General features: G+C 33.0%; 1 protein-coding gene across 1 annotated transcript in view; it reads right to left on the bottom strand.

Annotated features, from left to right (window-relative positions):
* The window catches only part of LOC123706814 (extracellular sulfatase SULF-1 homolog), a 66,977-nt gene that overhangs the window by 9,649 nt on the left and 29,818 nt on the right, over window positions 1–27,510 (bottom strand). The window contains exons 3-6 of the mRNA XM_045656271.1: window positions 26,910–27,049; window positions 3,626–3,777; window positions 2,696–2,865; window positions 48–186 (exon numbers count right to left, since the gene is read on the bottom strand). Of these exons, the coding sequence (XP_045512227.1) occupies window positions 48–186; window positions 2,696–2,865; window positions 3,626–3,777; window positions 26,910–27,049 (601 nt within the window). The remainder of the gene's footprint in view (window positions 1–47; window positions 187–2,695; window positions 2,866–3,625; window positions 3,778–26,909; window positions 27,050–27,510) is intronic.

The raw sequence follows: 27,510 nt of genomic DNA, 5'->3' as shown, positions 1-27,510 counted from the left end.
TTTGTTTAGCAATCATTTTTAAGTTATATACAGTATATATCCCTTACCAAATCTACGCTTTGTAATGTTTGTAACCTCTTCGTCATCAAAAGATCTGTGAACTGGCGATGAATAGGTTTCATTTTCTCTGTCACTCGCAAAATCCACTGCTTGTCAGGATTTGGCGCCATGTCATACGTAGGTGTACTGAAATAAAAAAAAATTATATATTTTATTTGGTTTTCTCTTTCTGAAACAGATAAAAATTAAAGGCAGATACATGTGATGTTATACTCTGTGATTCTATAGCTTATGAATTCGAGTGTGTTCAATTTTAAAATGGCGGAAGCTCTCCCAGCAATTTTCTTTAAATTACGCTAAGCGCATGTTGGCCTAGATTTGTAACGAATTAAGTTAGAGAATTTGAAACGAATAAAGAAAATGAAATACTCAAAGGCTGAAAGGAAAGCTATAATATTAAGTAAAATTATTGAAATAAAAAATACCGACATAGATAAATAGAATTAATGGATTTTCTCAATGTAAATTAATATTGACATCAAATCATCAAGCAGTTTAAATTAAAGCCTGCGTTAAAAGAAATAAAATATTTGCCTATAAATAAAAAGGATCTATGCAAGAGATTCAAAATATACTATAGCTGGTCTATTATTATTATCCGTTTACGATTATTTAGTATATTCGACCTTATACAGACATTATTAACGCTGGCATCAAATAAAAAAAGAAATAAAACACAAATTTGGAACCCTTGATTAAGTCGATAAGCGTTAAACAACATTCAACGATGTTATACATACTTCATTTAGGTATCATTATAATATTTTAAAATTAAAATACTTTTTATTCATGCAGTTTTTATTGCAATCCCGTTTGTCGGCGAGGCGACCCTTGGACTGGTTTTGACCACACATTACGTTATAGCATTTGAGAGACGGTCAATATAATTCATAAAGAACTTTTTGTATAAATTTTTAAGCGTATCTCACAATATTTATAAACAAGTTTGATTCACATACATGTTAAATATTTTCTAGCAACTCCAAAAACAACGTTAAAGATTATAATTTGAAGTGTAATTCAAAAACTAGAGAAAACTGTTTGAAATAGTATTGTCATAGATAGTGAGAGTAAAGTCATAAGATAGTGTTAAATGATATTTAATTAACTAAAACATTAAAGTTGTGAATTTTGTAATCTGTTGTTTTTTCTGTTATCAGCTCTTACGCTATAATTGAATATTAAAAAATCCGCTGTCAGACCAAGTTGGGCTTTGCCTGTCGGCGCCGTTTCGGCGCACGCCAAACTCCGACAAATAAATATATTATTTTAAGATAACGCGGAAGCCATCAAAGCTATAAGCAAGAGCAATGATCGACTTTGCAATCTATTTTTTATTCACGAATAATTTTCCTATTTAAAATGTTATTAATTTATCTTTATTCACCGGTATAAACTTTTTGCTAATTTAACAACTAATAATTTTGTATTATTATTAACCATTATCTTGGTTAACAACTATAAGTAAAATACTGAAATTGTCTGGAGTATAATTCAAACTTTAATCTAATTTAGATCTAAGACTGTACTTAGAGATAGATACTAAATACCTTACACTTATTTCTATTACACAAGAAAGTCGAATTTCTTATAATTTTTAATATACATATTTCTTTATTGTCAACACTTCAAAGCAAACATTAATTTAAAAAAAAATAACGTTTGTGATATCGAGTTGATACAGAAACGTTAAGTATTATAGATAAAGTAATAAATTCGCGGTTATATTAGACCAAAGAAGTTTTTATGAATTCGCCAGAAAGAATATAATACATTCACAGAATAAAAAAATACATAAGACTATCCGTCAAACTAGTAAGTAGAATGTTCATTCTGAATATTAAAAAAAACTTCTGATCGACAGCGATTCAAATGTTCGTTTAAAATAATTATAAAATATTTCATTGTATTTATATCATCACTGACATGTCGTTATATAATTATTTCTGCTTCACTGTAAGACGAACATAATTCATATAATTACTTCCGTCGCAGACAAAACGGGAAAACTTGTTTGAAGAACCCTAAACACGGTCATCGCAGAGATTTAAGGGATGTAACATGGCTGCCGCAAAGTACTGAAGCAATTAGGTTTTGTTGGAATAATTTAGAATTTTTAAGCAATGTCAGTCCGCATTTAAGCGGCCAACCTGTGGTCGTTCAAACTTCGGCTCTGTGAAAAATGATCCTATTAAACCCTAAAACTCGAATGATTCTTGAATTCTAGACGATTTCGAGCCCGAATAGATCGAATTTAACGTATTTATATCGTATCAATTATTGATTATGTAAGATAATTGAGAAGTCTGATTCCACCGCTATCTGGAATCAGCTGCCCACTGAAGTATTTCCAAACCAATTCGACTTAGGGTCCTTAAAAGAAAAGAGCGTACCAATTCTCAATCGGCCGGCAACGCACTCGCGAGCCCTCTGGCATTGAGAGTGTCCATGGGCGGCGGTATCACTAAACATCGGGTGAGCCTACTGAGCGTTTGCCCCTTGTTTTATGAAAAAAAAATATCTGAAGTACAAGAGAAGGGACAAGTTCCGGATATCAGGATCGTAGAAAATGGAGAACGCTACCTACCCCTTCGGGAAAAAGGCGTGAATATATAAAAATATTAATTATACTTACTGGTGTGTTGTGACATTAAAGAACAGATGCGAATACTGTGGCGCCGAGTCCTCTGGACCATGAGGTGCCGGGAAAGACATGACCAGTAGCACTGGCTTTCTGGTAAACCTTCGTTTCGACGCTCTCAAAAACGCTATTGAATCGTTCGCGATCAGGTCTGGATAGTAATCCTGTAACAATTTTAACCAATAATGTAAACCATTTTGAGACATGGCCCGGCCCACCTTGTAAATTCTTATATATATAACATACATAATTTTTAATTAAAATAGTGTGAATTGTTCACTTAAGAAACTTACATAGTATATAGGTTTAAGAAAGAAATTATAAACATATAATGAAAAATTGTAATTAAATTCCAAACAATTTTAATAAACTTTCGAAGGCCCCTTAAAAATTAAAATGCTCCCCGTGGTGGTCCACGTTGGGATTCACTGCGCTACGAAGCAACGAACGAAGTTATTTATTTACGTTATTAAAGAATCGCTAATGTGGAGAGGATATATACGGGATGCTATAGCAGGCGGGTGGCAGTCTTAGATTTTTACTTAAAAGGTAGTGTAAAAACGCATCAAAAACGTGAGAAATTTTAGAGTAATTTAGTATTGTATATAGTGATAAGAAACTATCTAAAAATATGTTGTATAAAATAAAAATATTTATGCTAATGATATGTACAATATTTTTTACGAAATATATATATTGATGTTACAACACGCATTGTGTGACTAATGACTAGTAATAATTTCTGAGACGCTCGTTCACAGATATAAATAAATGCTATAAGTGACTTTATTATTTTATTTTATGTTTTGTAAATATAGATTTATTCTATTAATTTTTATTGAACTCTTATATATATATATATATATAATATAATAGGTTCTTATATATATATAATAGGTTTTATTTCTTTTAAACTGGAAGTACCTTAAAGTAGTCATCGCCGTGTTTGATCTTCTTTCCATTCATATTGATGCTGTAGTTGTAATACTTTGAGTTCATGATGAGGCCACCCCACTCACGCCATCCTGGCGGTATGTAGGATCCGTTGTATTTGTTCAAATACTTGCCGAAATAACCTGACAACAAAAGCAAAAATCTACATTTAATTCTTATCAAAATGATCGCTATACCGATCCAGTAAAACAGTTATGTGCAGTTACTTTACGAGCAACTTTTGACTTATCTCATTCACAGTTATAATATTTGGTTTTACAAAAAAAAGCTTAACAAAGAGAAGAGATTATCAAAAATGTGTCAAAGAGAATTCTTGTAGATTACTACTGTTGATCAATCTTTGACTGTCCTGTTCTTCTGAATATTGGTTTTTGGTCTCAATGTTAAATTGTTTTTAAGGCAGACAAGCAAATAGCAAGCAATATAAGTTCTGGCTTACTACGTTTTTCGTTCGGTCGTTTTTTAAACCTAAATGTCATATTTTCGGAGTAAAAGTCTAGTCTTTTTTCGAATTTAACACTCGCTTCCAGGATAATGTGAGGAAACCGACATGCCCAAACACAAAAAGCTGACGGTATGTGTCAGAATACGAATTATACTTTCCTATTAGAAATTATCGCTGAGTAGATACAGAAATCTGAGGCCCAGAACTAAAAGGTTGTAGTCCTATTGGTATATATATATAAAACAGTAAAAGTTGCTGTCTTGTATCATAAATTAACAAACGTTTTTAATTGTCCGTTGAGGGACTGACAAAATGTCTATTTCATGTCAGTTCCCTATACTAAGAAAAAGTATTTTTGTCAATACTTTATTCTACACATTTCCTTTATTACAGTTTAATATTGTGTTGTTTTTTTTTTCTTTTTAAAAAAATGGATATAGTTACCGAATTAGAGTATCATATTATTTATTTAAATTTGCCAACGGGTATTACAATAAAATGTCATTTCTAGGGACATACAAAAATAACAAAAATTGACTGTTCACCCTATAAAAGGCAAACACAGCATGCTTTTTTTATCTAATCGGTGGGCAAACGAGCCTGCGGGAAGCCCAAGAGGGGACTCATCGCACCCAATATACACCCATTTTAAGTAGGTGCGTTGCCGGCCTTTGAGGGAGTAAAAAAAATCAATGGCCTACAACCTTTTTAGGGCTTGGCCTCAGATTTCTGTATTGTTTCATGATCATTTGTTAAACTAATAGGCAAGTAGGTGATCAGCCTTCTGTGCCTGACGTCATCGACTTTTTGGGTCTAAGGCAAGCCGGTTTGCTCACGTTGTTTTCCTTCACCGTTCGAGCTAATGTTAAATGCGCACATAGAAAGAAAAACCATTGGTGCACAGCCGGGGATCGAAACTACCACCTCAGGGATGAGAGTCGCACGCTGAAGCCACTAGGCCAACACTGCTCCTTTGTGGGAGTACTCTCGAATTTTAGATAGTTAGAGGTCGTCACTCTCAGGGCGAACCCCTACCGTATTTTATACTATTTTACTTTTACTTACAATTTCGAAGACATTTTTTACAAAATATAAATATATGTTCTAAAAGTGATATTTATTATGAGTATATTAACTGCTATCTTAAATATAGATGCAACTTTTTTAAATAGACAATTATATATTTAAAAAAAAAATTTGAGTGAATAGATAAAAGTATCAAAACGGAACGAAAAGTTCAAGATTGCCTTTATTTAAATAAACATTTCTCGTATAAAATATCCTTAAAAAATAAAGGCGGTTTTCGTCTGGTATATCACCTTCAACCTCATTAAGATGATATTTATCGGGCCCATGACAGCGCAGTCACGCTCCTATTTCAAAGCTCCGAGGAATTTCATTTCGTAGTAATCCCTCCGTGGACGTTGACTGAAATCCCTTTTATGAACGAATAACGCAGTTTGTTCTCTTAATAGATTGTTTAAGATTTTTTTAGATGTAGGTTACTTTTATTAGTAAAACTATATTTCAAAAGGGACAGACTACTTTTTCCCGCGGAACAAAATATAACCAACTTATGTGCCGACACTAATGACTGCCAGTCATCGAACAGTTATTTTATGCAAACGTTGACTCAAAGGTATGTAATTAGGGAATGTACCTTTTAATGGATTTTGGTGGATATTCCAAATGATACCAACCAAGAACTTAGTAGAATATATTGTTCCTATACGGTTGTTCCTTGCGCTGAGATCTATTGATATGTTCAGATAATATATGGATATTATGGAGAGACTCGGTCTACGGGTACCAAGTAGAAACCTGAGGCTTCCGGCCAAACTTTTGGATGTATCGCGCGTACATTCCAACTTGGTTAGCAAAGCGCCACTGAAGCGAGCATTACTAGTAAGTAACAAAATTTCGACTGAGATAGACCTATTTGTTTGTACACTGGCTGAGTTCACAAGAGTTGCTTGCTATATTGTTAGTTATAAGATTTAGGAATATATATTTTTTAATGTTTTTTTTTTGGATAATCGGTGTAGGTATTATTATGGCGTTCAATCGAATTAGTTGTAACTGTTAGGGTAGAATAATGATGTGGAAATAAATAAATGTTCAGAGAAACAAAACAAACAATAGCAGTTAGACTAACTTACAGTTCTTAATTATTGTTTGAAAATAAAACTATTCATCTCACAATTTTCCCAAACCTGACGCAAACATACCCACTGTAGTGCGGAAATCAGGAAACGGTCAGGAAGTCATACGCGAAAATGGTGAAGGCTAGCGGAAGACACTTAATCTCCGATAAAACAGCATACTTCCAAAATTTAAGACACTTTTCAGGCACATACAGCCTAGGCAATGCTGGAACCAGTCTATTCTACCCCTTAAAACGGAAGTACATTACCGATTATAACATGTTTTTTTTTAAATTAGTTATATTTCAAGAGCAGTGTCTGCGCTATGTCTGTCTTCAAGGTCAGACTCTCACCCCTGAGGTCGTAAGTTCGATCCCCAGCTGTACACCAATGGACTGTCTTTCTATATGCGCATTTAACATTCGCTCGAACGGTGAAAGAAAACATCGTGAGGAAACCGACTTGCCTTAGACTCAAAAAGTCGACGGCGTGTGTCAGGCACAGAAGGATGATCTACTTGCCTATTAACAAATGATCATGAAACAGATACAGAAATCTGAGGCCAGACCTAAAAGGTTGTAGAACCATTGATTTATTTTTTTATTTCAATACTGAAATATTTTCATTATTGAATCTCTTGATATTGATTAACCAAGAGCACTTTGTAACCTAAATTTTACGTAAACCAGCTCGCGATACTTAACCCACATAGTTGTTGAAACTGAAAAAAATTCACTCCGTGACACCATTCCTTATTGTCACATAACGAGCCTGCCCTGAGGCACCTTCAACGTACTTGTAATTTATTATTTTAATTAAATTCTCTTAAACGAAACTTGAATAGAACATTTTTCAATGCCTTCATGATAAATCACCGCTGTAATTAATAGTTGAAATTCTTTGTTTCCACAATTGCTCGCAATTAATTTTTAATGAGTTGTGGGTTAATTCGCATAGAATCTCAGCTACAGAACAGTTTTAATAGTTGTAACTGAAAGTGCTGGTTGGATAAAGATTAACCATAAATTCATAAGATAAATACGGCTATAGGTATATTCGAATACCTTTATAAAAACAGTATCAAGACAAATATTTCCGTCGTTTATTTTTTAATTTCCTAGACGAGCTAATTTCACAAGTATTTACTTAATTTTGCACGCAGCAAATTCCAGCCAGGCTTTGAACACGAACGATGAAGCTTGCGCCTCCAATCTATATTTATAGTTTATACAGTCAAAATCTGTTATAACGACATCGAAGAGACTACTCATATTTGGTCGTAAAAATCGATAGTCATAACAGCCGATGACGTTGTTATTAGATACCTAATACTTTTACCCGCCAGGACCCCGTAATTTTGGTCAATATAACCGGTACGTTGTTCTAATCCTAGAGTTACTCGAACTAAAAGTCTTCGATACTTACCTACGGCTCGCTTATCTGCTACTTTCAATGGTCCAGTGAAGGCTATCTCGCTCTTACAACTTAATTACATTACATTGATGAAAATATTGATGTGTTTTACAACAGTCTACCAACTTATCGTAAATTTGTTTTGCAGGCTCTTAATGTCGTTTAAGTTTTCATTTTGTTTCTTTGTTTATTACTGTTATTTTTTATCTTTTAGTTTTGTTTTGTTTTATTTTGATGTTGTTGTTGTTTGTTATTGCTTATGTTCTAATGTAATTGATGTGTGTGTTCAATTGGAGAAGTCATATTTTTTTTGTATTTTTTAAGCATACACATTGTTTTAGTATGTATATATAAATACAATAAAAAAAATACAAAAAAGAACAATGTCATTGTAAACGGTTTTAACTATGAATATTTTATGTTCAAATACATACATCGATTTTTATTAAACACATCTATAAAAAAAAATTAGCATCGAAAGTTGTGAGCTTCATAATGCAAGTTGATATTTTACTCACAACATTTTAATAACTCGATATATCTTATTTAACACGTTATCGAGACCAATTGGTATAATAAATAATATTGAACGGAAACCTCGACAAGAAAATTATAGAACAGTTACACAAGTAACATTAACTGGACCTCTATTGATTCAATACGCAATGTAATCAATAATTTATTAATATTATTAAAACCGTCTTTCATTTCCACAGTTATTTATTGACTACCCGTAATAATAGACTATGTGTTATATTGTAAGGAAACATAGCTTTTAACTTTAAAAAAAACAAATAAATGTAGCACAACCTTTTTAGGTTTGGGCATTAGATTTCTGTATCTGTTATATGATTAATTGTCAATGTAATAGGCAAGTAGGTGATCATCCTCAAATGCCTGACACACGCCGACTTTACCTTCACTGAAGCCACTAGGCCAACACTGCTTATAACTTCACATAAATACATTTCCTCTAAGTATAGAGAAGATCGATTTGTATAAATTTTAGAAACTAATAAACTTTTGAACCGATTTAAAAATATTGCATCTTTATTTATTTAAAAAAATACAAAATGTTACGTGACGGTGGAACACAAATTGCTCACATTGTCTCTGTTTACCGGAGTGTCGACATTGATTACATTAATTGTATGATAATTTAGTAAAAAGAAGTTAACTTCAAAGTTGAAGTACAAATTGCGACAGTAGAAACCTGTTAACATACGTATATTATAAATTTAAAAAAAACAGACATGTAAAGACGGGATTTTATTCACTTAATTTTATAAAAAATATTATAATAATTAAAATCATATACGATGTATAATTTAACGATTTAATACGTAATTAAACTCGCTAGTATAAACAGAAAATTATATTATAATTTCACTTGGAATTCGCATAATAGCATTAAAAACATCCATTTTTCTTAAAATTATTATTATTATTATAGGTATTAGGTATTACTATGCGGTTAAGTGAAAATGTATGACTTTTTCAAATTTTGGGTATTTAAAGTTTAAGTCTCTAGATTATAAATAAATAATAGATTTAGTACAAGTCTTTATTCAAAATTTTTCAAAGCATTATTTAACCTTCAATTTTGTTCCCACTGTTACATAAATAGCTAAAGGAACATAATTTCCAGATACAATAGTACATAAATGAAAGACGGTGTTTGAACGTCTTTCATCAGAAATTAGCAACATTGATTGACGTGATAACTACTATCGAATTACTTGAAGCCGATATCCTGTTGAGTCCATTGTAATAAATATGTCAGTGGTTCTTAGTTATCTGTTAACGTGACATCACGCTACAGCTAATTTGCACAATCGAATCGTGCTAGCTCTAATTCTAGTGTTTTATGACTCAATGTCTAGTTTTCAGTTTACTTAAGTCTTTGTCTATTGCCAATGTTGACACAGCACTCCCAAGGTTTCCTAGAATTTCTATTTTTAAATTCTACATAGACAAATATTAGCAAATCTGATTTAACAACTAGAACTTTTCGTTGTTTTATTTTAAAGAAAGGTCACTAGTTATTTTTTAAAGATAAAAATTACAGATACTAAATTAAAAAAAAATAGCATTGTTTCACCATTTACTTACAATTATATTTACGCATCAGACGCAGAAATGTGTGATCTACAGAGGAGTCATCCAGCTTACATCCAACTTACAGTTGTTCCCATTTCCTTTATCATCTAGACTAGTTGGCAGATTCGTAGTAATAAGTGCCATAAACACAGCACAGTAATGTATGACACATTTTAAATAACGAACGGCAATAAATTTTACATTTGATACAATCTGCAGGCATCTTAAAAGACAATAGATATTCCATTGACTAGTCTTTGAATGAATTATAACCACGCGAGGCTGCGAGGCGCCGGCAACGCCCACGTAGCCTGACCGGAAGCTACCTCAATGAAGCCTATACGGTACTTGTAAGAACTAGTTTTCAAGATGATAAGATAATCAGATGATACATTGATTTCCATATAAAATTTTCCAATCATTATATCACAGCATTTTGATATATCAATACAAAGAGTAATTGAATTTAATTTATAATAGATTATACAAAGTGTCAATTGATAAAAATCTAAAAAATATATTAGAAATATTATAGATGTATTATTTTATGTATTCATACTTTTTAAGTTAGTTTTAGTGGGCATTCGGACCATTATGTGGTGTCTCCTTATATAAACGGGTAGATTTACAAACCACCAATCATAGATTCTCCAATTACGAAATAAATCTTTATACTTTTTGAAATTTTAGTCTTTAGTTTAAACGAAGAAACAGTTTTTAACTAGACACAAAACTACTATTGGTTCCTGACCCGTTTGTGTCACAAAATGTCGATTAAATGTATGAATTATTTAACAGTGTCCGATGTCGCAAATGGCCAAGAGTAATGCGATAAATCTGTGTACAATGTTTATTGGAATAACACTCCAGCGCATTAATATTTCCAAGAAACGCAAATTGTAAGTCGATCCTAAATATTCACTCGGCTCGGGGCAGCACCAGTTTGAATTGAATAAACTAAAGTGACCACCGCATATAGTATATTTATATTTGTAAGCCGTACTGGCCAATCGTCATAAGCGTGTGGTTCTCAACCCTGAGGTCTTGCGTTCAGGGCTGTGCAGAAATGGGTTCTTTTCATATGAGCATCAAACACTTGCAGTTAATTTAGAATGTGAAAAATAACATTTTAGTATTTATATTTACATATACGTCAATAATTTACTCAATAAGTAACGACTAGTCATATTTTTATTAATACTTAGGATTGTTTGTAAGACTACTGTGGGTGGGCTGTCAAGACCAAGGTCTATGGATAACTTAATTAGGAACACAATGGTACAAGTCGCTATCATTAGGGATTTCGGATCGATATTAAACACACACAACCACACATTGTCTTCTTTTTGGACAATAATAAAGAACGTCTTAATAGCAATTATAATAAAAGAAGTCGGCCGGTCAAGTCTACCAAGGTTATCAAAATAAGATGGAATAAGTATCTTTGTTGGTAATAAAGGATAGTAAGTATTTATGGTTTATATTAATAAGTGTGTGATATTTATAATTGATTGGTTTTGTAACGAAAATTGTTATTTTTTTGGAAAATAAATTGTTTTAAACTTGTCTTATGTTGTAAAATAAAAAAAATTGAGTGCCTATTGATATCGTAATATTATTAATTTAATTAAGATTTTCCTTCATTTTAAAATATAATCAAATCATAGCGTTATTTTCAATAATATTTCTACATTATGAGTACAGTGTCAATAAAACTCTACGAATATAATTCCTTTGTATGAAAATACACAACAACAAATTCCTAGTATCAAAAACATTGCGAAGATTATGAGAACAAGCAAACTGTTTTCCTCACATTATGTTAGTCCCTTATTTCCAAAGAAATTCTTCCTAGGGTAAAGCATATAAGTCAAATCTTCTGAAGCTTCAGCGTACCCGGAGGTATTTGCTTAAAGTCCTAAATTCTAAGACCTAAAGACACAAGGTCGCTTTATCGTGAGATCCAGATTCTCACAGCATTCGGCGGAATGTTTATTTACTCACTTGGCTCTTATAACCGATTGAAAAAATACTGTCCGATCGACATCAATCGTAAAATCCCGTGGCAAGCTATCACATTATTTTTATTGGGCTTAGATAACAGTGAGACGAAGACATTTATGACTTAATTTTCCTTTTGAATGTCTTCTTGCTTATTATTTCCGACCGTAAAACAGTTTTTTTTAATCAGTACGGAGCAGTTATCACCTTATTTGCGTTTACTTAATTTTCATTAAATAGCAAACTATTCAAAATTATTTTGGTTTAGTTCACAATCCATGGACAGAGATAGTTGGAAAAAGCTGGAGGAGGCGTTTACCCGTGAAGGGCTTCCGATCGAGGATACTGAAAGTAGCTAGGAAAAATAAAAAATTGAACAAATAAAAAAAAAATAAGTTGTCTATTCTACTTTTTATAATAATTAGAAATTAAACGAGCTTTTATTATTTTTATTAATGCCGTATCCTATGCCTATTTCCCGCTAGAATTAGTATTCTATGAATGACCTAGTCGTCCAGTCAATACAAACTATATTCAAATACCATACATTGACGCTTCAAAGGTTTGCGTGTTCGTGGGCGGACCTGTATCCTCATTCATTTGCTTTAATGAATGAACAAAATACCACAAGTGGAAGTTATTAACATTTTATAACCGTAATGCTATTCCATAGTATGGGCGTAGATAATTATCAAAATTTTCGATTATCGTTTTTACATAATCTGATACTTCACACGTGGCGGTTTGGTGACATTCCGTTTTAGCTTTATAGCCACAGATTATAGCTGTTTTTTTACAGTATTTTTTTTACTTTACATGGTTGAGTTCAACCTGGCTTTTGGTATTATTGTATTTATTTTGGAGGTTATAAAATTAACTACGGACGTCTATTTCGAGTTGTGCCTTGACGTCCGATTCCGAAACTCAGAAGCAGGTAATAATTGGAATAACTCCATGATAAATCCGGTAGAAGATGCAGAGAGACTGCACAACTGTAAGCTACCCCATGAGATCAAGCCGCTCGGTGTGTGACAAAGTGTCAAAGTGACTCAGATCACAACAATTTAAAGTAATAATAAAACGTTCATAGCTCGTATGAGAGCGTAGTTCATAACCACACAGTTTGATGTGAAAGTACATATTTGTACGCAAATTAACGCGTGTCAGTTGTAATCAGGATGTCCAGCTATAACATTAACACATAATTGAAACAAATGGGAAAAGAACAATAAAAAATCTTCGCTCGTAATTATTAAAGTAGAATTAGATTCAATTAGCGACCTCAAATTGGGGCCTTCCTTAAGGTCTCAAATTGAACGTTTTAGACTTTGGACTTGTATATTGAGGCATTTTTAGCTATTGTTATAACCAATCATGTATTTTATTACTTTGGTGTGCCAGCAGGGCTTCTCTGCAAATCGATCACCACTCAATTTTGTAGATTTATAATAAGTACGAAGAATTCTACCATCCTGTCTCTAAAAATATAATAGTTTTTCGGTAAACACTATTATTATATTTAAATATAAAAGTGATATGTTATATATTTGCTACGTAAAATAAAATCAAATTTATAAATGCAAAAATCAGTATTTTTATAAAATCTTCAAAACACATACACACAAATTGCTCGTTAAAGTTCATGGACGTCTCAAAATAGACATTTCTTCTTGCCCTCCGAAGGTATTTTTAGTTTTTCAGTCATTACAAGAGTGATATTTTAAGAGTCTCATTGCGCTGGCTTGAATGAGAGATGTGAAAGCAATTTCAGTGTCGCCTCGTAGCGTTACACAACCGCTAGACATATAATTTGGTACTGGTGTCTAGTCATCGTTATTTATATTAATCGTACCTAGAATAACGAGAAATATAATTTGATGAAATAAATATACCAAGTAAAACACCTGTAATAAGCATTTTCTAGGCCATTTCATAGGCGAAAGAGAGAAAAATAATATAAAAATTGTGTTGCCGATTTATGCATAAAAATGTTACCAAGACTATAGGATTACGACAGGATAAGAACCTTTTAAGCCTGGGCTTGGGATTTCATTATCAGTTTCGTGAAAAGAAAAGAAAATGGCTTTGAAATTTCAAGTGTTCTTTAATACAATTATTCAATACATCAAACAAAATCCAGAAATACAAAATACACAGAACACAATGAACTCAATTTCGCTTAAGAGACCATATACTGCCAAAGTAGTCTGTATCGTTTTATGCATTTTATTTTTTAAAAGGTATTTAGCCTTCTTTTGGCAAGTATGTTTAAATGTAGCTTATCTGTGGTAACTTATAACCGATGGTTAGAACCGGTAGTGAGGTATGTGGATTGCAACAGTCGAAGACTTGACAACAAGTTTACGGTGTTGGTAAAGGTCGTATATTAGAGGCAATTAGCGGATTCCACTTTCTCTTAATAAATTAATGTGAAAGGTATGGTAAATACTTTAGGATTTAAAATATTTCATATATTTATAATACCTTAAGAAAGTCGATGAAATTTTCGAATCATTACATTTCTTTCTCTGCAAATCGAGGCCAAGTCTGTCTAAAACTATAATTCAGAATCGAGACTTCTCGGGATTATTAATGGATAATAATATTAAAATAGGAATGATACATAAAGTAAAAAGCGAAAAAATAAAAAGCAATAGATGCCTTATATTCTGCGCTAACTTAGGGCATAAAGAACACAGATAAAAAGGTGGACTTTTAATACAACTATGGAAATGACCGAGGGGAAGAAGAAGAGGACGCCCCAAAAAAGATTCATAAAAGAAAATAAAGCGTTAGCCGGGGGTAAATGGAGAAAGAAAGCCTTGGACAGATATATTTGGAAAGCTGGAGAAGGCCCGCGAAGGGATTCCGATCAACGGGAGTGACGGAAGTTTTATATATATAATGGCAATAGTTTTGACTTTATGCCAGTTTCAAGTAAAAATTGACGGAAGTTAGGATAACAAGAAAAAAAATGTATACAACCAAGGTATTGCCATAATTACAATAATCCTTTCACCAATGTATGTATAACCTAAAACTTCAGTTTTCTTTGCTCTTGGGATGTGCTTGCTTAAAAATAAAAGAGAAACTTGGTGTTTGGAGAAGTGCTCTTCGAAGTTTATCATTCTGTTAAAATATTTACTTTTCCCGCTCCCGATTCCCTTGAGCCCTCGACTACAGGCCACAGTATTTGCATTGCCAGAACAAATATTTTTTTCACCAAGTAAATTAAATATATAAATGTAGTACGAATGGTAGAAGAGATTTTGAATTGACAGCTTTTTTAAGTTAGTTGGTAAAGTAAGTTTAAGCGAACTCGCCAGTGTCCATGGGAAGGTCTTAACATTAGGCAAGTGAAGTGAAGTGAACCCTTTGGCCTCTGTTTTATGAAAAAGAAAACTAAGAATAATAACAAAATTATATTTATTTGCCACTAAATCATTTGTCACAAAATATTTCAGTGGGTTAGTAAGTTTTCTGTTGGTTCTTCAACTGGGAAAACCCGTGACAAAAGTACCAACCATCTACCATTAGCACTGTTTATTCAAATTATTTTTGGCCTTATATAGTCACTAACTTGAAAAAGTTTATTAACTAATTTTACAAAAAATATAAGAATATTCCCTGCAATTTGAATTTGGTTTCTCTTGGGCCGTGGGTTTGTGCACAGGCGCTAATTAAAGATTTAAGAGCTGGAGCTGCTTTCCTCGTATAAGTATTGCAATACAGCGAGGAAATCCTGCCAGCATTAAAGGTACAGGGAATAATTATCTTTTATTCATTTCAGTTTTCTATTAATCCATATTTAATGATTATTACTATGTAGCTAAAGAATATTGTAAGTACATTAAGAAAAAGAAATTAAATTGAATTACATATTTATAGCAATTAACACTATTTTGTATATAAAGTGTTATATAGAACTTTTTATATCAAATAATCACTTTTGGTTGGTTTACCAACAATAATAGAATGAAAGATATAAAATCTTATAGTGCCGTCGCCTTTTGAAGATTGGCGATCATCATTGGTTGCGCTTCTGAACAATGACTTAGTGCTTTAACCAAACCATTGTCTAAGATTCTTCAACCAAGACGTGCGTCTGTGGCTAGGTCTCCTTTTACCTGCCACTTTGCCTTGTATGGTAGTTGAAGGAGCTCGTATTTTTTTGTATTACGTAAGACAGTCTCCGAACTTTTCAAGTTTCCTATTCTTATCAACTAAAGAATCTATAATAGGTTATATTTAAAAAAATATTCTAAGCGTATTTTTTTGCAATTTAATAATAATAGTTTAATTAAATTTACTTCCGAGTAAATTAAAGGCATTTGTAACTTCGGCCAGGCATTTGTAAATATATTTTTATTCTGCGTAGGTGCTATGTGAAATGCGTAGACGGTCTGGCGTCGGCGCCCACGCATAAACCATTGACGTTTCAAGTTTGTAAGGCTATTAGGTAATTAGTTAAAGCTTTGGAATATTTAGAGCCAAGACAAGAAATTGGAAGCATAAAATTAAACATCATGACGTAAGAATAAATTTAATTCGCTACGTTAGCGATAACTATGATTTTCGTCACCACGGGATACGCATATCATTAATACTTCTTGTAACCGCCAAGTTGGAATTCTTAAGGAAGGAATAAATAAAAATAGTTTTTCACAACGTTTGTAAGGAGCTGCAACTGTAATTAATAATAATAAAATAAATTAAAAACAAAGATTTGTCCTCAGCAGGAGGTATGGTGAAATAGGAGCACGCAAATACGTTGCCGAAATAACTAATATCACCGCATACTCGAATTCAAGCTATCGGCCCCCTTGCCATATTTTAGGGAGAGAGACAACCCGATGCATGGACGCCTTCACAAACAATGCCATTTAACCGAGCATGACGATCCTTGAAATGTGAAGAACTACGTAAGAAAATAATAAAAATACTAATTATACTGAAAGAATTCGATACCACATGGATCACGATTTGTTCCCTTTACACTAAAACAGTCGTGGATGTTGACAATCGCCCCCGAGTCTGGAAATGCAGCCGAGATATTCAGTCGCGTTACCTACTTATACTGAAGCAATTCATACCCAAGCACTAGGTTCGTTTAAACATCCATTTGTATTATAATAGGCCTTATCAAGCAGTTTTACTTTAATGTACGATTTAAATTTATTTATTGACAACATTTGTATATCACTAGGGATTTTGTTGAAAAAACCTATACAATTTCCTTGGAAAGAATTACTCATTTTATGCAGCCTTGTGGTTGCTGCGCTAATTTTGTCTTTATTACGAGTGCTATAACTATGGACGCTACTATTATTTTAATAGATATCTATATTGTTCCGTACATACAAAATATTCTATTAATAGACATGCCAAAGTCAAAATATATAACAACTATTTTAATCACAATATTTGTGTAACTTAAAAATGATAATTAACACGTAAAAAGTTTGTATACGTCTATAGAGGCCATGTTACTATAACTGTCAAATGTCAAAGGGCGACGCCATCTTGCCTAGAGAAGCGTTTTGGCGGTTCCTTGAAATTATTATTGTTCGATTTTTAGTTTGAAAGCCAATAAATACTTAACAGAATGTAATGTAATTTGTATAGGTTCTATAGTCACATATTTAAATCTTCTCCAATACCAAATTGTGTGTACAGAAGAAATAAATCAATGGTATTACGGGTCGAGATAGCCACACTCAACCACACATTGCTATTAACTTTCTCGACTTATACAACTTAATTGTTAATATCTATAAACATTTACAATGAAATTACTTATCTGGAAAACAACTTAAGTCGTTGACTTAAAAGTATTATAATAATTAATGCCTGGTTACGTAGTCTGTAGGTTATTTGTAAAATGTCATATATGTCGAAATAATAACATAATTAACTGTTTGTATGTGGCATTCACAAATGCCATACATTGTAGGTTTACCTTCGGTGGGATAATTATTACTGGTATTGCAACGTTTAGCACCTTGTGCAAAACAATAAGGATTTAAAGCACATAAATATTCTATAATAGTTAGCCTAGATTCTGTATGGCTAACTTTATGGTTATGTTCAGTCGTTAAAGATATCACTTTTGTCTGTACTGTGCAAGGACAATAATAAATGACGTAATAGTATTCGTTAAGTTTTGTGTCCAATACACACACGATATCCTATTTACCTTAACAAATATTTAATATAATAATAATAATAAAGTTTTTTCTTTCTACAATATTGCGGTTTACGGGTTTACATGCTGCAGGTATTGACCGTCTCTGTGAGGCTATAGCCTATATTGTTGTGTATGTGTCAATATCTGTAAGGATCTGTGAATCAAACGTTTGTAAAAGAATTTAATTTAAATAGAAAATATATATAGATACTGTCTACTTTTCAACTATTGCTACTATCTCTTCATCTCAGCGTGAACACGTTTTAGAAAGGAAGAGACAAAATAATACCAGTTAAAACAGTGCTATTGGTTATAAATAATTTAGTTTGAAGGTATAAGTCTCTACTCTCATTTGTATGGTACATGATATCGTTAGTTTCACTATGACAAAAAGGCTGATAGCCTATAGCATGAGGTAATAGGAAAATTAATTCATTATTAGTTCCTATTCTTGCCAATTAAAATGACATCTTTATTGCTATAATTACGGTGGAATTTTTAACTTTTAAAGTCGTCAACACCTGTTTGTTAAGTCAAGCGTTCATTCTAAGCCAAGTATTTATGAATAACCTATAATAAGAACTGAAGAGAAGTGTTGGTCTAGACTCTTCACGTGCGACTCTACTCAGGACGTAGGTAACCCTGGCTATGCACCAATGGACTTTCTGTCTCTGTGCGCATTGAACACTCTCTCGTACAATGAAGGAAAACATCGTGGGAAAACCAGCTAATCTTGGACGCAAAATTACGACGGTTTCAGGCGCAGAAGGCTGATAATGTATTGGCCTAATACAAAAAACGAATGATCACGAAACAGATTTAGACCTCTGAGGCCCAGACAGAAAAGGTTGTAACGCAATGAGTTATTTTTGATAAAATAAAACCTAAGCCGTTGCTATTTTTAATTTAAAATTCTAGAACAGTCGAATGTTTGAAATGTTGTTCCAAATTGAATTAAAGAAAGTTAAAGTATGAAAAATCTTTCGACAATTTTCCGTGACAAATCCTATGAATAATCATGTCGCTTTTGAATTGTCAATTCCATCTGGCATTCCATTCACGTAACATGCAACACTTGAAACTGACACCCACACACTTTCTGTTAACGGAAGAAGCAATCTGTGATTAGATTGAAGAATCTAAATACCCACATGTGGGAGGACCCTTCGCCCACAAGGGATAGGGCGAATTTATTGCAGCTCGTTTGTAACATAAATTTACAAACTAAATGGACTCTTAAGTGTGATAAATCGGCGACACGTGTCTCTTGTCACATAGGGTACTGTCACAATTGTGTCAAATTACGATAAATGACAATGAGTAAAAATCTGATTTCCGTAAATCGACTCCAAAGCACTAAAAGTATTGATATTTCTTATTTTTCTAAATGTTATTAAATTAATTAAACGATAATTAATTAATTGATATACGTATGGAGATCGTATTAGGATATTTTTTGGAAGTCAAGTCTTCGTACAAATTCAATGAATAATGTAATAATTACCTTCCTTTAGTTTAAAATAATAATTATTTATTTATTTATATATGGTTATTATCTTAGTTATAATATTATCATAAATATTATATTAGTAGGTTAGTATTGAGTTAAAAGTTACGTGCACAAATCACTGCAACAAAACAGTATTTTTTACCGTGTCGGTACATGCAGGCCATTGCAGTGACCCAGTGGGCTATCCAGCCAGCAAGACATTAGGCTTCACCAGTAAAATCGGCACGAATACTCTTATTATTTATATATTGTATAAAAAATACAAGGTTAAATACAGGAACGCAGCTGCAGCAACCGTAAATAGGTAATTAGGATATAAATTAGTGATCGATACATCGATTGATTTCTTTCAATTTGCCCTTTTTCTTATTGTTTGGTGTTTTTATTATAATATCAATGTCAAAATTTATATATTAATTTCGGTCAAATTTGTACACTTATCACACACCGCCGGCCGCCGAAACGAGAAACTTTCAGAGCTGTCTTGTCCTAACTCCCGCTAATTTCTGGCTTTTAGCTACATCATTTCCTCCTCCATTCGATCCTGAAGTAGCTAGGCCGACTTACTGGTGTCTGACAACTAAGCCAGCTGCGGTTTGCTTCCTGTACCGCCCGATTGGCCCATGCGGTCTAGTCACCCCAGCCATCGTAATCGTTGGACACTTATGCACGTCAAAAATATGAAAGACTCTAACTACTACCAGTTTTTACAATGAAGAATGTACAAGTAGAACTGGCATGAAAATCCGCACGACTCTTTTAAATCGACAACTATTTTATTTTACAAGATATCTGTTGCTGCAACCATATGTTCTATTTATATAAAGATAAAATAAATATATAAATAATAACCTTAAGTGAACCACAACATTGTAAGATCATTTATAAAGGCTTATCGAATACAAAGATCTTATAATTAACGATTTTCTCTTAAGGCAATTGATAAGGATCGCGTGCCATAAATTCCTATGTCAATCCAATCCAGACACTCTGATTAGATTGAATGCAAGTGATTCCTTCCGTTGGGCTAAGACATCGCCGGATCCATTCGGTCACCCCAAATACCGGCAAGGACATTTCTATGAATATTTGTATAGTGTGATGATCAAAATGACCAACGTCCGCCAGCCCACGTGTGCCCACGTTCCAACGATTATGTTTTGAACAAATCCTAGATGTGTCGACTGTACAACTATTGATTTATGAATACACCGGGTATTATAGTTGACAATTGCACACTGTTTTAATAAACGTTATGACTTAAACAATACTAATTACATAAACTACCATTACAGATTACTCTAATGCGGTAATTACTTTCATGTACATCACAGAGGAAGCAATACATATACGTACACATGGAAAAAACAACACCACACTCAAGTCATAAATATTTACAAAACGATTACTATTACTGAACTTCTTTACAGTATATGAACTGACATGGACCAAACCTTTTGTCAATTCACTCAACGTACTATTAAAAACGTCTGTTAGTCTATGCAGTTAATTAATGATTTCAATACATTTGTGATCTTTTCAAGAGGTTTTCGCTGAGTATACCAATAGTAACGGCAATATATTAATATTTTACTTCTGAATGAATTATAACCAAACTTATGTCTAGAGAGATCCAATGTCGCTGTGACCTTTAGAGCAGGCCATGTTCTCTAAAATTGATCATAATTTGAGGTCTGGGCTAGATGAGGGCCAATCTTCAACTCTTACAAAGTCCGGAACGTTGGTTTCAAGCCAGGCTTGGGTAGTTCGTACTTTGTGACCGGGTGCAGAATCTTACTAGAAAGTCCATGGTATATTTTTAAAAAGTGTATTGCTGAGAGGTTTCTCAACATGATCCACGACCGTATTTTGATACACTTTCACACCTTTTTCCATAAAAAAATAGTTTTTGACACGTCCCACCAAACCATCACTGACGCAGGATGATGACCAAGTTGTACCTTTCCGACCACTTAAGCTGCTTCTTTAGAACTGTGAGCGCACACTTTATCATTTAGCTCATTGTAGTGTTCTTCAATCATGAATTTTTTTTTCATCGGTAAAGATGATATTTCTGTGGTTTTGCTGCGTATCGCGGCGGAAGGCATTTTGATCAATCCACTCTCTTTAATTGTAAATATTGATTTAGGACATGTCCTGTATATGGACGATCAGCACCGAGCTTCAAGTCTTGTTTTATATTAAGCGACAGAGTCCCAGCGGGAAACTTCATTTCTTGCGATAAGATTTTCTGCTACCTAATGGGATTTTGACGAATTCTAGCTTTGACTGACTTTTAAGTTCTAATATCCTATATATCCTATAAGCCGCCCCGATCTTTTCTGGTCTTCGACAGACGAAGTGTTGTATCTGTTGATAGTACGCTATACGAACATACGGCTGATACCAAGCTTTTCAAGTGTCTGGAATATGACCGACGACTCTATACCCACTTTGTGCAAGGCGATCACTGCAATCCTATTTTCTTTAACACCCCATTCCATATTGTAATTTGATAATGAATACGAAAAAATAATATACGTGTTCCAAATTCGAAATAATTAAAGGGTGGAAAAAATACAATAATGTAACAGTATTTATGGCCAGAGTAGTTATATTGATTCGAACAAAAATTTAAAACAGAAAAAATATAAAGAAACTGGCCCGTACTATTTTGTTTGCTTCACAGAAAAAAATAACATAAACACCCTATCATTTTTAGATGATACCAATGTTCCAATAGAAGATACCAAATTCATAACAGTTACCTCTTACAGAACGTGAACATTGTCGTCTTTCATTAATTTGAATGAAAGAACGGAACGAACGGAAATTCGTTCAAAATCAGCATACTTCCAAATTCCGTCTGCAAAGACTCATTCGAGTCAACACTACTTTATTTTCTTATTTTAATTTTTTGTAACATTTACGTTTACCATAGTTGTCAGGTAATAGAAATAATAGATGGTACTATACGAGTACATTGCAAATGTAGCATTGTATATTATGTGATAAAATCTAATAAATAAATGTATGCTATAAAAAGTGAATGAAAGTGAACTGAAGCGAATATAAAAGTAATATTTTATGGATTAAAAATTTGTCATAAATTGGCCAGTATTGGCACTTTTAATGTAAGCATTATAATATATATAACTGTCCTTCTATAAATATAGTGTGTAATTTATAAACTGTGTTTTATTAGCACAAAAATACTGGGCACAGTTTACGAAGCGTCCGTAATTGGTATGATATTAAACTCTGAAACGGTAAAATTATGAGTCAAGTTATTGCGATCCCGATTTTATTGCGTCATTACACGGGATTCGTCTGAGCGAATGTAAACTCATTAATGTGCTTATTGGTGTAATACGTATATCAACTAAAGTATTCCTTCCAATATTTTTCGATTAAAGAACTCATTTCAGTTAAAAAGAGGTGACTAATATTTACCCTAGATACCCTTTGGAATAGAGACTGTTGGTAATTAAAGATATTAGTTGGCACCTGGCAGATAAACACACCACAGACCGGTGACCTCAGAGCTGGTGTTTTCCTCGTTAACGAATAAGTATCGCTATAAAGCGAGGAAATGCTGGCAGCATTAACGGTTGCATGCTGCAACAGGGACCAAACTTTTTAAATTTTGTTTTGTATATTTATAAATTTTTAATTATTATTATTTAAATTACTTTATAGGTTAATATTGTAAATACAGTTTGTGTTGGTAATAAAAGGATTCTATAGCCAGTAAAATAATACTGTCAAATTTTTGTAAAATTAATCCTTATGATTATATGACCATAATTTATGAACATCTGAATAATTTTACTCTGAACAATAACCAGTAATAAAATCTAGTACCTAAAATATATTAATGCAGACAAAAAAGGCAATTACTTTTTATGAAGATACCTGACACGGCTGTTCTATAACATGATTGCATTTTGTACAAGAACTTATATCATGTAGTTTAGTACCTACAACTTATAATAATGCCAGTAAATGTGTTATTAAACAGGTTTTTAACATTCCCTTGAATACAATAAAGCAATATTTTGTCAATTTTATAAAGGTTTTGTTATATTAGCTTTTAAATTATATAGGCATATCACAAATCATAGGCAAACCAATCGAATAATATGATGAAAATAACAATAAAAAATAAATAAATCAATGCTACAACCTTTTTAGGTTTCTTTATCTGTGCCTGCCGCCGTCGAGTTTTTTTACTCTAAGTCAAGCCGGTTCTTCACGATGTTTTCATTCACTGTTCGAGCGTAAAGTCCATTGGTGCACAGGTGGGGATCGAACCTACGACCTCAGGGATGAGAGTCGCACGCTGAAGCCACTAGGCCAACACTTACAATAGTTTTATAATAACTCATGTAATTTAACAGGTATACAAACATTTTAGCACTCTCTCTCTCTCTCGCCCCTATCATAGGAAAAGTGTTTGACAGTATTCTCAATACACCCATAAATAAGAGTATAATATACCAACTATATATAAACTGTCTACGAAATGTACTATACAGTGTTTAAAGAGTGCTGTCGAAACTTCAAGAAAAAGACCTGTTAACGCTTGCTTCCTTGACATTTCAAAGCATTTGACCTTACAACGCTCTATGAAAGATGATAGCATTTTATATACCAGGTAATGTCATAAATATATTTAAGTATTGATATGGAAATCAAATTAACTGCGTGAAGTGGGCAGATACTATGTACCATATAGATTTGAATGTGGAGTGAGGCAGGGGGTTGGGTTCTCCCGACCTATTCAATCTGTACATTAATGGGCATATTGCGGAGCTCAGATTGCTGTTACATAAGACAGCATTTCTTTCAATAATATAAGTTACGCGGATATACCGCTTTTGAGCTTTTTGGTCTGTGGACTTGAACTCTTGAATACGTGAGAGTTGTGTCTGATCAAGAGTTTACATATAATAATAAAAGTCAGTGTATAACTATCTAGAGGGGTTTCAAGGGGGTGATTCACTGGATGCTTGTAATAGCTGATATCTAATAATAATAAAAAAGCCTTTATTGCTGTTGTAGACATGAAATACAAAAAAATAAAAATAATAATACAAAAATAAAAATTTTGTACTTATTAATCGGCAAGCCGGTTGGTTTTCTTTAAACAGCTTGTCCTTGGACATAGGCCTCCTCTAAGGACTTCCACTCTTCTCTGGTTCTAGCTTTACGCATCCACATAGGACCAGCTACCCTCAGCACATGATCTTCCCATATTTTTATTTGTCTTCCTCGTTTTCTTTTGTTATAGCGAGGAAGCCATTCCGTCACTTTCTTCGTCCTATCTTTATCTTCTCTCATAATGTGTCCTGTCAATTTCCATATCAATATTTTACTAGAAGTAACAGCATTTTTAAACTATGTCATGTCCTTTATTTCTTCTAGTTTTACTCTATCTTTCAATTTCAGAACTAGAATACTTCTTTCGATACTATTCTGACATTCTTGGTTTATTTTCTTGTTTTTCAGTGAGTGACTAGGTTTGATATGCGTATATCAGCTGATATCTATTAAACTACAATTAAAGATCGCTTTCAAATGCATACGTTCTTTAAATTCCATCGATAAATCATATTGCCAATAGAATTCTCAGGTGTCTATCACGTAACCACTGCTTATATTACAACTCAATTCCTAATCGGAATTGATGCAATGACATGTTCCAGGAAATACCAGTATCGGTTTACATGTGGAAGCACTTGTAATAAGAAAAATAAGTCCCGGACTCCCAAATTTTACCAAGTTTATGTCGCCGTAATCTTGTAAATACAACGTGTATTCATATTTTGCGAATACTTCACAATACTTAACTGAAGAAGGAACAGTGTAGTTTAGGAACCACGTTTTCTATGCATTATTATTTTTTCGATGGCCGATTTGAAAAGAGTAAGTACACGAAAAGATTTTTGTCTTCTTAGCTTCACGACTGATGCGGAAGTATGCCTGAGGCAAAAAGGTGCTTAAATGACAGGAAAACGCCCGAATATCGAAGTCCTTTGACACTTGTTTTTAAGTCTAATTATACATTAGAGACTTCAAAGGATTATTTATGTCGTGAGAGCTGAATACGAAGTCCACATTGGAATAGAGCCAAAACTCTACTAATGCATGAAACCCGAATGGCGGTGGATTTGTTTATATTATGCCTAGATGGTATCGATTTTAAGGTCTCCTAAACGTGGACACAATTTGAAGCTCGATTTAAAATCTTCTATTTGATTAAACGAATTAAAAAATAATATATCAACATTTAGTCTATGGATGGACCATTTGACTTGAGGTTATATTTTAGTAATTAACGGGAGTATTAGTTTAGTATTTAAAAATAAATCTCATTTCTGAATGAAAATGAAGCCATGAACCGTAAATACGTAAATTTTGTTTCATTCTTTTATTATCAATGAAAAATCAAACGCCTGTCCGCCTATCTGAAGGTTTTAGAAATTTCCTTGATATACATTAAAATAAATCTAAATCTTATTAAAATAAATAAATAATAATAATTAAAATGCAACTTTTCAAGCATAACATTTTTTTTTTAATTTAAATTATATATAATTTAATAGAGAATTTGATGGCATTGAGTAGGATGGAAGTGATTAGATTGACAAATTATCATAAAACAAATACAGAAATCTGAAGTCCAGCCCTAAAAAGTAGCGCTACTGATTTATAAATTTATTTTATAATGAGAATTACGAACATTCGTTCGTATATATGTAGTTGGTGACAAAGTTCTATCACATGATTATTGCATTCTATTTTTGTATGTTTGACTATTGTTTTAAAACAAAAAACAGTCACTTTCTGTAAATTGAAGGGAATTACAATTAACGGAATATTAGCGTGTACGCTAGGAGTTCTGAAGAAGCTGGATAAAGTTCCGATGCTGCAACATGGACACAATCATCAGTAATAGTCTGGTTGAGAGTGTCCTATTACGGGACAGCACCCTATTTTCGGAACATCACTTCGTGTTCCAGCAGGACTGCCTGCACACAAAACCAAGAACACTCAAGCCTGGTTTGACATGAGGATTGACCTTCCTCCAGACCGGATATTAATCCTTTGGACTATAACATTTGGCAGGTCTTAGAGAGAAAGGTCTGAGATAAACCCCATAACAATTTGGAGAGTCTGAAGTCATCTTTGAAAAAAGTAGTCACTGAAACCGACATGAATATTGTGCGTGTTGCTATAGACGACTGGCCGCGGCGCTTAAGAGCTTGTATTAAAAATAATGGAGTCATTTTGAATAATTGTATCCTATTTCTATTTCTTAATTAATGTTCTATAAATCGATATATAACTCATTAAAAACTTACTTTTGTTTTTATTATTATTTCTATTTATGACTGAACTTTGGGACCGACTACGTATTAATGTACTTAGAACTTAATTCTAACACTCACCTGTACGATATCCAGCATTGGACAGGTAGGTAGCAAAGGTGTTAGTTTCATGCTTGGCTTGCCACATCGGAGAAGAACAGTTGTCATTGTTTGTAAACACGTTGTGATTATGGACGTAAATTCCAGTGAGCAGGGAACTCCTGAAGATAAAGAAATAGGTATTTAAGCTGCTCCTTGACACAGCACCCTAAGTAACTAACTAAGCGCCTTGCTAAAGTGTTTATATCGTTTTCGTCTAGATACTCCTGCATTTGTATAGATAATATCCTCATATTAAAATGTAATATAGAACTTAAAATGAAACGATATCATCATTCGTTCGTTCGTTTCATTTCACGTTTGACTGCAATTGGTCGAAGCGTTTTCCTCGACCGGATAGGATCGTGTCGAGTGCCTGTGATTGGGCTAGATTAATTATCAAACTATACACAACATCATTTCATCTTTCTGTTTACATTATCAACCGTTAGACTATATCTACCAGAAAAATGGAACTGAAACTGTTTGTTTTTAAAGGGAAAGCTGACTGATCTATCTATCCATCTAATCAATGGATTTAAATAAATGCATATCATTTATTTAGAACATTTAAATAACTATT

The sequence above is a fragment of the Pieris brassicae genome, chromosome 3 (genome assembly GCF_905147105.1).
Source record: "Pieris brassicae chromosome 3, ilPieBrab1.1, whole genome shotgun sequence".
In the NCBI taxonomy this organism is placed as follows: Eukaryota; Metazoa; Arthropoda; class Insecta; order Lepidoptera; family Pieridae; genus Pieris; species Pieris brassicae.
Note: the sequence above shows the minus strand (reverse complement) of the source record. Positions and strands in the feature narration are given on the sequence as shown.